The sequence below is a fragment of the Eurosta solidaginis genome, chromosome 2 (genome assembly GCF_040869045.1).
Source record: "Eurosta solidaginis isolate ZX-2024a chromosome 2, ASM4086904v1, whole genome shotgun sequence".
Lineage (NCBI taxonomy): Eukaryota > Metazoa > Arthropoda > Insecta > Diptera > Tephritidae > Eurosta > Eurosta solidaginis.
Genome location: NC_090320.1, coordinates 283782715 through 283799461, shown reverse-complemented (window position 1 = coordinate 283799461; position 16747 = coordinate 283782715). Strand labels below are relative to the sequence as shown.

General features: G+C 36.1%; 1 protein-coding gene across 6 annotated transcripts in view; it reads left to right on the top strand.

Moving 5' to 3' along the window:
* Positions 1–5385, top strand: part of Elba1 (Early boundary activity 1) — a 39268-nt gene extending 33883 nt beyond the window's left edge. For all 6 annotated transcript variants that reach the window (XM_067768287.1, XM_067768288.1, XM_067768289.1 and 3 more), the window contains exon 2: positions 3603–5385. In XM_067768287.1, coding sequence (XP_067624388.1) covers positions 3679–4656 — 978 coding nt within the window. In that variant the 5' untranslated portion in view covers positions 3603–3678 and the 3' untranslated portion in view covers positions 4657–5385. The remainder of the gene's footprint in view (positions 1–3602) is intronic.
* The last annotated feature ends 11362 nt before the right edge of the window (positions 5386–16747 follow it).

The following is a 16747-nucleotide window of genomic DNA, read 5'->3' as shown; positions in this document are numbered from 1 at the left end:
AAATGCTCAGTAACACCTTTCGTTTGATACCCATATCGTACAAACATTCTAGAGTCACCCCTGGCCCACCCTAATTTCGATATCTCGAAAAGGCGTCCACCTATAGACCTAATGTCCACTCCCTCTTAAAATGCTCAGTAGCACCTTTCGTTTGATACCCGTATCGTACAAACATTCTAGAGTCACCCCTGGCCCACCCTAATGGCGATATCTCGAAAAGGCGTCCACCTATAGACCTAATGCCCACTCCCTCTTAAAATGCTCAGTAACACCTTTCGTTTGATACCCATATCGTACAAACATTCTAGAGTCACACCTGGCGCACCCTAATGGCGATATCTCGAAAAGGCGTCCACCTATAGACCTAATGCCCACTCCCTCTTAAAATGCTCAGTAACACCTTTCGTTTGATACCCATATCGTACAAACATTCTAGAGTCACCCTTGGTCCACCTTTATGGCGATATCTCGAAAAGGCGTCCACCTATAGAACTAAGGACTACTCCCTTTTAAAATACTCATTACCACCTTTCATTTGATACCCATATCGTACAAACACATTCTAGAGTCACCCTGGCCCACCCTAATGGCGATATCTCGAAAAGGCGTCCACCTATAGACCTAATGCCCACTCCCTCTTAAAACGCTCAGTAACACCTTTCGTTTGATACCCATATCGTACAAACATTCCAGAGTCACTCTTGGTTCACCTTTATGGCGATATCTCGAAAAGGCGTCCACCTATAGAACTAAGGATTACTCCCTTTTAAAATACTCATTACCACCTTTCATTTGATACCCATATCGTACAAACACTTTCTAGAGTCACCCCTGACCCACCCTAATGGCGATACCTCGAAAAGGCGTCCACCTTTAGACCTAATGCCCACTCCCTCTTAAAATGCTCAGTAACACCTTTCGTTTGATACCCATATCGTACAAACATTCTAGAGTCACCCCTGGCCCACCCTAATGACGATATCTCGAAAAGGCGTCCACCTATAGACCTAAGGCCCACTCCCTCTTAAAATGCTCAGTAACACCTTTCATTTGATACCCATATCGTACAAACAAATTCTAGAGTCAGCCCTGGTCCACCTTTATGGTGATATCCCTAAATGGCGTCCATCCATAGAACTATGGCCTACTCTCTCTTAAAATACTCTTTAATACCTTCCATTTGATACACATGGCATACAACCACATTCCAGGGTTACCCTAGGTTCATTTTCCTACATGGTGATTTTCCTTATTTTGTCTCCATATCTCTCAACTGAGTATGTAATGTTCGGTTACACCCGAACTTAGCCTTCCTTACTTGTTATTTCTATTCTATGCCTGGCCAACAGATTTTTGCAGTGCCGGGTCATCTGTCGAAGACACTTTTTACCCCATGCTCGGGGATATATTCACTGTTTTATTGTAAATTTTTTTTCTTCTCTCAAAACAGAAGCAGTTTTTTAATTACTTTAGAAATTCCTTCAAGGAATGGGAAAGTATTGGGATGTAATTTAATTAAAAAAAAAACAAAAAAATGGATGCACTACTGAGAGCAATCCATCCATGCCCATCAAGTTTATTAAGTTTAATTAATTATGAATTACTTTAAAAAAACCAAAAATTTGTTAGATTTATTCTATGTATACAGTTGGATGCTAAAAAAAAAAAAAAAAAAACAAAAAATTGAATTAAATTTATTGTACTCGAGCCTCAAAAAACGAAATTGCTTATGGTATTTTTTTAAGAATTGAAATGTCATCAATTCTTTTGCGGTGGATGAAAGGATTTAATTACTTCTCCCAAGTCCTTGTAATAAGGAATTTAGAAGTTGACGGTAATTCCAAAAGCTATCATTACTACCCACCTGGACGGCAGCCAAACAACTTTTTCATTAAATACAATGAAATCCATTTCATTTGTTAATAGTCATCATATAATGATCTTGTTTTGCCCCGGTAGTGCTACACTACCAAAATACACAAAAACTGATTTTGTCAAAAATAGAACTTAGAAGGTTTACACTTTGAGCCAACGATTTAATGAATTTCGGAAAACGAAGTTTAGCCTGAGTTTTTTCAATTTTAGATAAGGAAGAGTTGCAGGTCGTTACCTATTAATTCTCTTTTCCCCTTCTGCTGTGAAACCAGTAACATAACTTCCAAAACTTTGAGAACACTATCTAGATCAGATAAACTTATTTGATCTTTCCTTTCAGTTACTTGGTTACAGCAAAGGCGACAATGCTGTGACAAATTAAAAAAAAAGTTTCTTTGTCAAAAGAGCAGATGCGCAGAATTGTGTGATAAAGAAGAAAAGAGATCGTACAGAGGAGTTAGTGAAAACTCGTCCACCGATGATTCGAATGATGTAGAGACATCTGGGTGGGTAACCCGTTGCTTTGTCAGACAAAAGGCGGCGTTCATGCAAATGTGGTAAAATAGGTTTGAGTTCGAGCGTTAGGGAGGTATCAAATACATGCCAATACTCACTACAATAAAAAATTATTGGTATGACCACCAGCAAAAGGAATACAAATTCACATTTTTGTATAACTTTACCATAACCAACTTACAACGCTTTTCATCGAACTCAGTACCTATGTCATATTCGCTGTCTTGTAATGCTCACACTTTTATTCGAATCTTCGGTAGTCCTCATAACACTCTTAACTCGCATTCGTTGTCATGACTGTTATATCGTTCTTTCTGCCGCACTATGGAGTTAAATTACCCCAATTTTTTTAAAGATTTTTCAATGTTGACTTTTGAAGATTTTATCAATAACCTAATTTTCTCAGATTGGCAAAAAATTGGCCTTTCAAGCATATACGGAAAATAATAATTATTTTTTTTCGGAGTCGAAAATGTCCTGGTCAAAAAATTGTCCTAGGTGAAAATGTTTGAGTTCCCAGGTATCCCTATAGCAATATAATGTCGAATCATGCATCCTTTTTATTTTTCGAACTTTTTCCATAAAAGTCCATATATAAAAGTAATATCTGTATTTTTATTTTTTGAGTTCGATAGAACTAGTTAAACTCGGAGTTATAAAAATAAAAGTCCGGAAATAAAAGTTAAATCTGGACTTTTATTTTTTAAGGCCAAAATAAAAGTCCGGCTTGATAACAAAGAAACGGCTTATCCGAATTAAAAAAAAATTGTTTGTTTCGGATAAGCCGTTTCTGTATTATCAAGTGGGATATTTATTTTGGCCTTAAAAAATAAAAGTCCGGATTTAACTTTTATTCCCCGACTTTTATTTTTAAAAGTCCGAGTTTAACTAGTTCTATCGGACTCAACAAATAAAATCCGAAAATAATTTTTATCTTGATCCAAATATATTAAAAGTCCAAAATTAATAGTTTTGCAAGGAATTATATTATAAAAGGAATAACAGTTTCGGCCCCTGCTTTCAAGCACTTTTTTATTTCTATTGCTCTATACTTTACTGCTGGTGAGAAGCCGTACACTTTCTCAAGCCAATTTTGGCATCTTAGTTAAGATTTTAATTACTTTTGATTCTAATATATTAACATTTACATTCATATTTGATTTTCACTGTTACCTAACTTTTTTTCCGTCCGTTTCGTTTTTCATTTACAGGTTATTTCGCATATATATTTGAAAAAGTTCCTACTGATCCAAATATCTTTTGCATATCGCACAGAAGTATCCAACAATGTCATATAAGAAACTGTTTTGGAAATATAACAACACTGAAGGTAAAGAAAATGAAAATTTCGATGACGAGATCATGGCCAAAATCAATATATTCCAAATGTTGCTGAAGATGGCGTCAGAGCAAGGCGTTGCTGATGAAAGTAGCAACATAAACAACACTCAGAGGCCAGACAACCCTAACAACGCACCTACAGTTAATACTGACAAGGGTAGTTTAAGCGCTAAAGCAAGATATACTGAATATTCGGAAAATAATTGTATACAGGATGGTGCGCTCAACTTAGTTATACCGAAACCGACGGAACCTACCGTGAAGAAAAAGCGCCCTGCAATTGACGACTTATCTCATCTAGCAGCGAAGAATCGTAAAACTATGAAAGAAATTGAACTAAAGCAAGTGGCAAAAGTGCCAGCTATAGAGCCACAATATGAAAGCATGTGTTTTCCGTTTGTCAGCGCTATTTATGATGAGCCTCAAAATTTGTCAAGCGCTTCCAGTGATAAAACACATTCAAATACAAGGGAGAAGAAATTCAAGCATTTAAATCGTTCTAGAACTACGAGAAAGAGATTGTATTCTATGGATGAGCAAATCAAAAAAATACTTGAAAGCAACGTAATATTGGAAAATGGCGTAGAAATGGTTATTATCGGTCCCAATGGCACTAAAATCGAAAAGGAAACTTTTCATGAAGTTAATTGGGAAAGTTCAGGATCTGCAATAACACGTAAAATTTTAAGTTTAATATTCGATGATAGCATATTGGCTACACACAGTTTATCGGGTAAAAAATCTCCAGCATTTATGGAATTTGATATGCCACTTAAGGGACAATTAGATCCTTACGTTATCGATGATATTATATATTTCATGAAATTAACAAGAAACGTCACAAAACAAGAGGTGAAGATGGCAGTAACAGGAAAATGTGCTGACGTTTGTAAAAAGTTGAGAATGGCTACTGCGGAGGAGTAGGGGTTGACAAAATTCTAGCAGAATGCAAAAAAAATATATTTAGTTGTGAACTATTCGTTACGATTAGGTTTTACGAATCCTAAAAATGTAATTAATTTAAAATTTTACCATTATTCTTCATAAAAAGATCATATTTGTTTTTTGTAACTAAACATAAGTTTTTGCATGTAATGTATATATTATTTATTTAAGATTATATATAAGTACGTAGAACACAGCGAAAATGATTAGAATTACAAGACTTTTACAACTGCAACAATAATAACTTCACCTTTTTTACATTGCGTTTACAGTAATCACTTTCTTTATCGATCAAAATGATGAATGTAGTTAAAATATTTTAAAAGAGTTAGCATTGATATTACTGAAATTTTGTATGTTGTAATTTTAGTAATGACTACTATTGTTACTTATTATTAATTATATATTGTTATCTTGAAGCAATTATTTAATGATTAAGTGTCAGTAGGTAAGCCTTTTTAATGATTAAAATAACTTAATTTCACACAAAAATTATATAATTAATTTTTTTCAGTTGCATTATTAACATCGCTATGTTATTATTTTTATTATTTTAATTATATAATTATTATAATTTATGATTATTTTTAATTATTTCTGTAGTTTTCCAATAAAAAAAAAAGAATTTAATTTAGTACGTACTTCACTGGCCTCGTTCGTATTAATAAAGAAATCATTCGAATAATTAAATTTGTTATTACATAAAAATTAATTATTTTACTGTTTTCAATTAATATTTGACTAATATACGTAAGTATTTGATTAATTTTAGTTGTTTGAGTAACTTTGGTTGTTTGATTATTTCCATTCTTTTTTTAATATTTTTTGATTAATATTAATTAGTTATAATTACTTGATTACTGATTATAATTATTTGATTACTTTTAGTTACTTATTTCTTATTAATTCAAGACAGTGCCTAATTTTTATACTGAGCAGAGCTCACAGGGTATATTAATTTTGTTCGCATAAAGGTACCCCGTAACGGCATAAACTAATCGCGATATATATATACTTCTTTCTATATATCGAAATGATCTGGGATAAAAAAGAAATTCATTTAGCCATGTCCGTCCGTCCGTCTGCCGGAAACACGATAACTTGAGTAAATTTTGAGTTATCTTAATGAAATTTGGTAAAAGTTCCTCGGCACTCATCTCAGATCGCTATTTAAAATGGGACTATAACCACGCCCACTTTTTTGATATCGAAAATTTCGAAAAACCGAAAAAGTGCGATAATTCATTACCAAAGACGTATAAAGCGATGAAACTTGGTAGGTGGGTTGACCTTATGACGCACAATAGAAAAATAGTAAAAGTTTGGACAATGGGCGTGGCACCGCCCACTTTTAAAAGAAGGTAATTTAAAAGTTTTGCAAGCTGTAATTTGGCAGCTGAGTATGTAATGTTCGGTTAAACCCGTACTTAGCCTTCCTTACTTGTTCCAATTATTTTTTGACGACCAATAAGCGTGATTATTTTTTTTTCAAATTCTATTTGATTATCGTAAGTAATTATTTGATTACTTTCTATTATTATTTGATTATTGTTTGACTATTTATAATTATTATATTTATCTTAATTGTTTGATTTATTTTAATTACTTGATTACTTAATTCTTTTAAACCCAAGACAGGGACTAAATTTTCAAATTATTTTTGATACTGCATCTTTGATACTGCATATCTCTGGTTGTAGCAATAGTAAACTAATGAAAATGCGTAAGAGGCTTTATACCGTTAGGCCTAACACCTACAGAAAAAGTCGGAATTAGAATCTTCACAACTTTTGCTGCCGTACTAATTTAGGCTATTTTAACAGGTAAAGTTTGACTGCAGATTTGGGTTTGATTGCATTTCCTTTTGGACGTTTAGTAATTGCCGCCGTTTAAAATTTGTGTTAACTTCTGTCTATCTACATTTCTATCCATATATATATAAAAAGCATACAAGTTAATTTAGAGTGCAATTTCATGTGGAAAAGCTGGCCCATGACAATAAGGATTCTCCGCGCTTATGTAATGGGCAGGGTCGTGCGCAAGGGGGCGGGTTTGGGGTTCAAACTCTCCCCCTCCCCCATGGGCTTACAACAACTCAATTTTTTTTTCATAAAACTGGTAGATGGAAAAGGCTTTTTGTTGACTGATAACGAATAAATATGTTATTTTTTGCTTTTTTTCATTTCAGTCAAAAGTAAAGCAGTATGCAATTTTTTTTATATATTATATGTTTATTTTTAAATGAACTTTATGTAATTATTACTTTTGTTGTACTATACAAGATTGCATTGTACTAATGCGTTGTCAATGAAATATGAAATAAATAAAAACATCTTTCATTATCGGATTGCTTCCCATTTCTATTAATTTTTATCGCAAAACTAGTCTTGACAATAACGGATGCATACTATGAGCTTCCATATGCTCAAAACTCACCCCGATAGACAATTCTTGCGCACGCTCCTGGTAATGGGACAAGGTTTATCATCACAAAACTTTTACCGAATGTCATTGAAGCAATGATTTTATCGGGAAATTTCGAAAACAACAAAGTTTTCAAACCAAATATTCCATTGACACCCGCAGATATGCCTTTCCATTTTAAACGCCTCCAATATCCTGTTAGGTTGGCTTTCCCAATGATCATCTGTAAAGCTCATAGACAATAATTGGCTGTAGCAGGAGTCAATCTTACCAACTCATGTTGCGCCCATCGCCAATTATTCATACGCCCAATAGTAAAACAAAAAATATCCTATCGTTTTCAGAAATTCGCAAATACACAACCTTAAAAGAAATATGAAATTTTTTTTATTTATTTTGCATATCTGTATAGCAAATTGGGGGGAAATCCACGGGCATAAGCTATTAATTAATAAAATCAAAATAATACAGCTTTTCAAATACAACCTCCATTTTCTTCTATTTCGCACCTCCTCGCGTTCCTCCAATTTCTTCATTTGCATCAACAAATTTTCAGAATCATCAATATTCATGTATACGAAGTCAACATGACGCCAACTTCGTCAGATGTGACTTGCTCCCACCACCTCAGCACAATTCCAATAACCTTCACACATAACTTATACACCTACACGGCAAGCGTTGTTAAAACAGCCATTGAATATACTTGAAAACGAAGACATCATATCATAACCGGACGTGTCACAAATATGTGCTCAAGCGTACAGATTTATTGCTTTGTTACTACAGGGATAGTTTATAGTTTTTTTTGTCACCCATCTTCTAGCCCCAAAGTAAGTAAGTCGCTTTCGCCAGCTGAGTAGCTGAGTTGGGAATTGAATTCCACTTAATGAATACAATTCTTTTGAGAAGTTCGTGTACAGATGATGATGATGGTATGGGAAATTTCATTGGGATTTGTGGTTGTAAATAAAGAAAATTGATTGCCATTTGTCTCGCGAAAGACGAAAAAAAAAAAACAGAAATAAAGATGAAAGTAAGAGAAAAAGAAGAGCACAGGAACGAGAAATTCACTTTTATACCTCAAATCGGATTAAAAGTTGATTGGAAACATTTGTATGTATACAAGCAAAAGCTGAGAGTCAAATGCTGCATGCAACCAGTGTTGCCAGGTGATGCAAAAAAGAAGCTAGATTGGCAAAAAAAAAAAGGTTAAAAAAGGCTAAATTTAGAAAAAAAAGATGCTAAAAAAGAGCCAGAAATTTTTTGGTTAATTCATAAAATTTCTTTTATATTTTAGTTTACACATTTGTAAATAAAAACTTATAAACATAACTTAAACATAACTTCCTGTTTCAAAACATATCAGGCACATTTTCCTTGACTAGCACATGAACTTACTTTAAATGATTGCATATGTGTATATACATAAGAAAAATATTACAAACTAATTATTTATATAAAATATTCCCCGTCTCAAGAATCAGAAGAGCTTAAGTCTGGGTATAAAATTTGGGTATTTACCATAGATATGAGATCATCGGTAATTTCAAAGTCATTACAACATTTAGATAAGCGTTTTAACGAGCATCTAATATTAAGCAGCGTATTAAGTATTTTAATTTTTAGTTTGTTTCTTAATTTAGTTTTCAGAATTTTCATGCCACTAAAAATTCTTTCAACCTCCGCGTTACTGAGTGGTAATACTAAAAAACTAAATATGAATTCGACAAGTTCTAAAAAAGGAGGTTCGTTTAATGCATTTTTATGTTATCGGACTTCCGACCAAATTCCATGGTGGAGTGTACATTTTTCCATTGTATAGTTATAAGTTTTCGCCACTGCAGCTCTATTAATGCTATTTGACTTGAAGAATAACTATACTTGTCTTTTTCAAAGTAAGGAAATACATCTGGCTTTGAAACTTTCAACGAATTTTCAGCAGAAAAAGAATTAATCTTTTATAGAGAACTCATATTATTAGGTATTAGGTGTTCACAGGAACTATTGAAATTATTTTATTTTAGAAATTTTTAAAAATACATTCGGAGTAAAAAAGGCTAGAAAAAAGTCACGAAGCTGAACCCAAAATTTCGAGGCTAAAGGCAAAAAAAAATGCTAAATCTAGCCTCGAAAAGGCTAACCTGGCAACACTGCATGCAACACGCAGCTTATAGCAGAGAAGAGAGGAGCGAAGTGGAAAAAAACCTTAAATTGCATTATATTGTGATTCCGTTAAATACGAATTGCACTGCAGTTGAACTAATTGGAAGTACGTAATTCTTAATTTAAATGATGTAATATAATGAGCAGATATTACACATTTAAGTAAGTTAATGGGAGTATCGCGATACTGCAATGCTGGCATTGTAATTCAATTAAAGCTGATTGGCGCTTATTCAAGTATCTTGAAATTGACAGGAAGCAAAAGATGAAGAATGTAAGCAATTAAGGATATTATGTTAGGTTAGATTCAACTGGCCGGTCAATAAATACCTCACATAGCTGGAATGTGTCCTCAGTGTTACCAGAATTTGTTTGACGATTAAAAGGAAAACCGCCAATTGCACTCGAGGACTTATGTTACAGAATGACTTCATCCTCTTGGAAAATACTAAATCAATAAGAGCCTCGAGTTCTGGCAACTCTGCCACCTCTAGTAGCTGCTGCCTTGACCTCGCGGTGCAGGCTACAAACACAGAACGTGCTTTATTCTTTCCTCCTGCAGGTCGCACTTCTCACAATTGTTATAACAGAAGCACTTAAATCGATTCAAACGGAAGCGCTGAATGTTTTTCTTAACCAGCTACAGTTTTCCTACACATACGCCTGATAAACCTCACTCTACACTGACAAATTGGGAAAGACCTGAAGTGTTGGCGCGATGGTTTTCTCCGAACAGCTTAAATTCGCAATATCCATTCGTCTTTCAAACCCAGCATGTATTTTCCATACAGGGTAAAGAGAGAGTCATAATTTTCCTGTTACGAAATCATATAAGCGACAATCAGATATGCAAATTCTTTGTACAGCCAAGCAGCGCTTAAGCGCCAAATTCGCTGTATACGTTCACTAAGGCCATCGAGAATTGCAAGACAGCTTGACTACAACCAAAGAAGAAAATAGTTTCTACTGAACATGTCTTGAAAGAGGCATTTACGAACGACTTAGCCAACACGTGCAAAAAAGGAGAGTCCCGTCCTACGACGGTGCAGAAGCTGTATTCTAGACAGCCACTTATTTGATATGCGTTTACCCAGCCCTAACGAACACAATGCTCCAAATTCTAGGCAGTTTTGTGTTGCTAAAACAAGGGAAAGTGTTCAATGATCTAACAAAATGGTTTCAGGGTACACTATGCAGGGATGGGCGTTATCAACAAATTTGAATAACGATTGACGAAAAAATAAAAATAAAAAATTATTCATCATTTTAAATTTTTTGATTGATGAATAAAAAGTTATTCTTTATTCAGAATATCCTGATTGATGATAATCGGTCATTGTTATTTTTGTAAATTTTTAGTAAAGAGTTGAGTTATTATTCCTTATTTAAAAAATTTGGAATAACAATAAAATTTCAATTTTTATTCAGTTATTCACAAATAAAAAATAACCCCTCGAGATGCCCTGAAAATATACCCATATGCGTAAAAAGTTCGCTTATAGTTCTGCTGCTTCTTATGGTAATATTGAAATGATTTTGGGGAGTATTCCCAGGGTTTTTGGGGTAATTTCGGGGACAACCTCTGAACCCTCCCGGGGTCTTTCGGGGTTCATTTTGGGGTCATTTGGCGGTCGTTCTGGGATGGTTTTGGGGACTCCATTGGGATCATTTGTGGGCCATTCAGGGATCTTTTTGGGAACTCCCTCGGGGTCATTTGGGGGTAATTTCGGGATGGTTTTGGGGACTCCCTCGGTGTCATTTGGGGGCCACTGAAGCTGGTTGATCGTATGTTGCAGTGCTGTTTTTGTTATAGCAGTATGTAGCATCTCTTTCGAGCAATTGTCTGCTGAGAGGTATACGATACGGAAAGGTCAACGAAATCTGTCGGCGCCAAAGCGTAGATGTGTGAGATTCAGCTAGATAACATTAAATGTATACAAATCTTTGGAAGTTTTCAAATAATTACAATGTAGGGGAAATGCAAAGAAATTATTAATTTCCCTTTTCAAGCGTCCGTTAACAATAGATGTAGTAGTCTTGATAGGTGTAAATTAAGTTTTACCGTAATGAATTGTTACCACATCAGAAATTATGCTCAGTTACCAACTAATTCTTCAATAATGGAGGTGAGGTATAAATGAGACACTATACCCTATAGACAAGCCAACTAGTCAGCCAAATAAATTTGATGTATTCGGTCAAAAAATTGGATATGCATACTAGCTTGAAAAAGACTTAAAAATAGAAGTTTATAACGACATTAGTGGCTTGTATCTCTCTATTGGAACAGCTCAGCGGGTAGTTGCTGCGCTTTATAATATATGATTTGAGATATTTCCATTTTAACTTGCCATAGCAAAGTGATAGAAAGTAGTTTTCATCATCGTCATCGATTTGTTTATCGAGTTCATATAACAATGAGGAAAACTGTGCATAGCAGTTGCCAGGGCGGTATTGTTGTTAGAGCAAGAACTCCGTCTTCTTTTCTGCTACGACGCTCATGTGTACCTCTCGCATTTTAAGCTCCCCCAACCTATCTGGTAGGTCTAAGGCACACGCTTCGAGAGATGCCTCTTTTTAGCTAGCTCCTTCGCTTTTTCATTTCCACATATTGCTATATACCCAGGGACCCAATATACAAGATGTATACCTCTCCCTATCTTAGAGTTTGGGTGAAGAGCGACCTTATCAGAATTTTTTAATGAAGGCTGCGTTGCAACCGAAATGAAAAATGCTTCATATAGGACAACGTTAAAATTGAGCGCAACAAGAGAAGCGAAACTCCTTTACAGGTAAAAAAAAAGATAAAAATGCATCATTTCGATGAGCGCTGAAGCTAGCCACTAGGAATAACACCCGTAAATTTTAACAAAAAATTCATCTACAGTCGGCAGGTTAGCAGCCAGGGGGCAAACTTCTGTAAAAACGAAAACTAAAACCAGTTAACCAGAGAGTACTTAGATTATGAGTTTTCTGCCCTTCTAAACGGAGTACATTACTGTTATTGTTAATTTTGTAGCACCGCTTCGCCCCATTCAATAGGTGTGACCAATCACCTATCAATACTACTAAATCTATTGTTAACGGACGCTTGTAAAGGGAAATTAATAATTTCTTTGCATTTCCCCTTTTTTGTAATTATTTGAAAACTTCCAAAGATTTGTATACATTTAATGTTATCAAACTGAATCTCACATATCTACGCTTTGGCGCTGACAGATTTTGTTGACCTTTCCGTATCGTATACCTCTCAGCAGACAATTGCTCGAAAGAGATGCTACATACTGCTACAACAACAACAGCACTGCTACATACTATCAACCCGCGACAGTGGCCACCAAATGACCCCCAGGTAGTCCTCAAAACCATTCCGGAACGACCCCCAAATTACCCCTGAGGATTCCCCAAAACCATCCCGGAATACCCCCCAATGACCCTGGAGGAGTCCCCAAAACCATCCCGGAATGACCCCGAGGGAGTCCAAAAAAAGATCCCGGAATCACCCCCAAATGACCCCGAGGGAGGTCCCAAAACCATCCCGGAATGACCCCCAAATGACCCTGGAGAAGTCCCCAAAACCAACCCGGAATGACCCCAAATGACCCCGAGGGAGTCCCTAAAACCATCCCGGAAATACCCTCAAATGAGACCGAGGGAGTCCCCAAAACCATCCCGGAATGACCCCCAAATTACCCCGAGGGAGTCCCCAAAACAATCCCAGAATGACCCCCAAATGACCCGAGGGAGCCCCCAAAAAGATCCCTGAATGACCCACAAATGACCCGAGGGAGTTCCAAAATTACCCCAAAATGAACCCCGAAAGACCCCTGGAGGATCCAGAGGGTGTCCCCGAAATTACCCCAAAAAACTTTGGAATACTCCCCAAAATCATCTCAATATTACCATAAGAAGCATCAGAGGGTTTATTTTTTTATTTTTGAATAACTGAATAAAAATTGAAATTTTATTGTTATTCCAAATTTTTTAAATAAGGAATAATAACTCAACTCTTTACTCAAAATTTACAAAAATAACAATGACCGATTATCATCAATCAGGATATTTTGAATAACGAATAACTTTTTATTCATCAATCAAAAAATTTTAAATGATGAATAATTTTTTATTTTTTATTTTGATTTGTTTTATTTCAAAATGACGCAACCCTGACACTATGTAATTGGTTCCAGGAGAATGTACATCAAAATAGCGCCAAGAGGACGCTAATTGGGCCCGGTCTCTCCGGCCAGGCAGCATAGCAACCAACCAATCATACTATCTAAATGCTTTCAAAGTCTTTTATCCCGGCAGTAGGATTAGCATCCGCGTTCTTGTGATGATTGATCTGTTTATAAACAGACTGGACAAAAGCTACGTCTACTACGTAACTGCCCTCTGCTTCATATATTTAAACGTTTGTACCGTACACCCCTTTCACTTTCCTAGCACACTGCTAATGTAGCTTAACTTGTGTCATTTATTTGTTTACAGCTACAAAAGCCCATTGGTCAGATTAGCTGTCAAAATTACTCCTTCAAATTCCACCGGATGTTTGAATGCTACGCGTTCCAGATACGATCGCAGAGCATAAAGGTTACTCATTGGAAGAAGCTACAGGCTTCACCGCTTCCAGAACTGCTACGGTTGTCTCCTTATGTCCTCATAGCACCATTTAAACAATGAGGAGAGAGTACTCTCCATGAGGGAGAGAAATGAAATGCTGAGAAAACACTTGCTGATGAATACCCAGAAACCTGGGCATTCCAACAGGCATCTGATTGAAGAAATCTCACAGAAATCCACCAAAATGCGTTGATTCTAAATGCAAGAAATTGCTCGGTGATCAGAACCGGGAAGTGAAATACCCTTAAGTCACAGTAGAAGAAAGCAACCTCTCCAGAGAGACGAGCGTCACTCTTTACTTTAATTTGATCTGGATACTGTAACAGGTTAAGCTCTTATCTATTCAGAGTCAACCCCGACATACATAATGTATGTTCTGCTTGTAACGTGTCTCCACATGATAGCAACTATCTTTTCATTTGCAACGACTCTAACATCCCTTTCTCTCTGGTCCACCCATGTTGAAACTACAAATTTGTTTGGACTCCCGTTAGGGTAGTAGCACATCTTGGGTGGGGCGAAACACTGCTTTGTGAACAACCCTTGATAGAAAGTTAGGTTAATTTAACGAATTTCGTTCTAGTGGCGGTAGACTACCAGCTCTGTTGATTTAACCTTATGTATGACGCCCACACACTTAGACGCAATTTTTCCATTTTACTATTATTCTGTTAAATTTACGAAGAATGCTGTCTATAAGAAAAGAGTCGCCTGCTGAAATTAAATCCGCTTCAAGATAAGACCAAGGTACTTGGAAAAGAACACAAAAAATACCATAAGTTATATAAAAAAACTGTATTTAATAAAAATTATTTAAAAAAATTTGCGTCCGATTACTTATATCAACAAAATGTGCTCATAAAAATAAAACACAAAAATGAAGTCGCAAATAATATGAAACTGTCAAGCGTGCGCTCCAAATTGCAAATCGTTAAAAATACTCGTAATAATACTCATGTACTTGTGTTTGATTAAAATTTCCGAACGTAGTACTCACAGCCATCCGTTCACCAATCTCAGCATGCCAATTATTCAATTTATAAAACCGCTCAAGTGAGCAAGCGGATCAAGGATACGAGCAACCAAATAAAAAAATAAAACAGGGAGAAACGCGAAAACAACTTAAATGCAACGAGTTGTAGATAAGATTCAATTGGCATCGAGTCACGAATGCGCATTAATCAAAAGCGAATAGGAAGCAGTTGTCAGAGTTGGCAGTCAGAAGTGCAATAACGGTAACAGAAGCAGCAGCAGCATCGGTGGCACCAGCAAAAGAAATAGCAAATACTTTTGGATAACTGCTGAAAAGTAGATAAGCATGAGGTATACGTGGGAGTGTGTGGCAAATATGTGTATATTCATGCACCACCACCCGCTCAACTACTCAAAAGTTTAGCGCATAAAGCCAACTTGAATGCATTGTGCAACAATATGTTGCATGCAATATGGCGAAAGTATGAGTACGTATGTGCGGGTGTGTGTTAACTTGAATAACTGTCGGCAGACAAATTTTTACTGATGCATTGCTGTGAAAGAGACACAAGTTTCGTGCGTTTGGTACAGCCTACTGATTCTCTAGGAAGCACAGCCGCTTGAATTAAACGTGAACTTGGGCACATAGATCTACGTATATCAAGATATGTTTGATGAAAAAGTATAAATATATGCAGCAGAAAGAAATAAAAAAAAAAAAAATGCGCAACAACAAGACATGGCTTTGGTCGAGTCTATGTATTTTTCAACCGAGCAATCCTCGCAGGAGGGCAGATTGGAATTCCGCTCCCAGAAGATAAGGCTTTGGAGTGTTAGACAAGTTGTTATCGAAACTGCTGTCACCTGGTCCGTCTGGTTATTGTTGTAACGATAAGGGCACTTTTCGAAGTATTTGGGGAGTGTTATCGATGTTGATGGACCTTTGTCGGGAATAGACTCGTTACTTTGCAGTAACAAGCACCATTAAGGTATAAGTCCGACCATATAGGAAATGATTTTAAATGATCTAACTGGAACTTCTTGGTCAACCCGCCCCCAACCCCGCGCCAAAACAAAATTCGCCACGGCTAGGTAAGATTGAAAATTGGTGTTTAGGCCACAGGCCTAAATATATCTCCCACCTCATAACAAAATTTCCTTTGATTTATTTTCATTAGTTTACTACCACCCACATATGCTTGTGGTCACTAATACACACAGGCATCTGCGAGTGGTAGTGCGTATGCATATTACATTTTTTACCGCTGTGAGCCCGCGGTATAGCAACTTTGTTGCCGGGAAACCCAACGAAGGAGCTATATCGTGGGTTCATCGGCTTATGTTGCAAAGAGGCTCGTCCTCTTTGAATCCAGCAACCAGCGAAGGTAAACGTTATCTCACGTCACGTAAGTGTTCATATTTTCAAATACTTTTCAATATTTTCACAAGATTTGTTAAATCTTCCCTAACACTTGTTGTATTTCAATTCATTTAATAAAAACCATTGTATTTCTGATTATTAATACGAAATTTTTGGTGTCTTTATTTTTCCTTTCTTTTTCCCACCTAAATCTATTCAACAATTCCGTGGGTGCGCGCCGTTGCCACCACGAAATTGTACAATTGGGTTGGAGAAGGTATAGATTACGCTGGTATCCCCTTTAAAGGGTTAAGCTTTACAAACCCTTGAATCAGTTGGGTTTTTTAGTCGCCTGTTACAACAGACATACCTGCCGCGGGTATTTCCTAAGCCCTATATCCCGCTGGTGTTCTTGTCCATCATGATGTCGCATTGGTTAAAATTATCCCAAAAATATTTAATAAATGTTGTAATATTTTTCTCAACTACAGTTGCTCTTTACTTTAATTCATTCCATTCGAAATA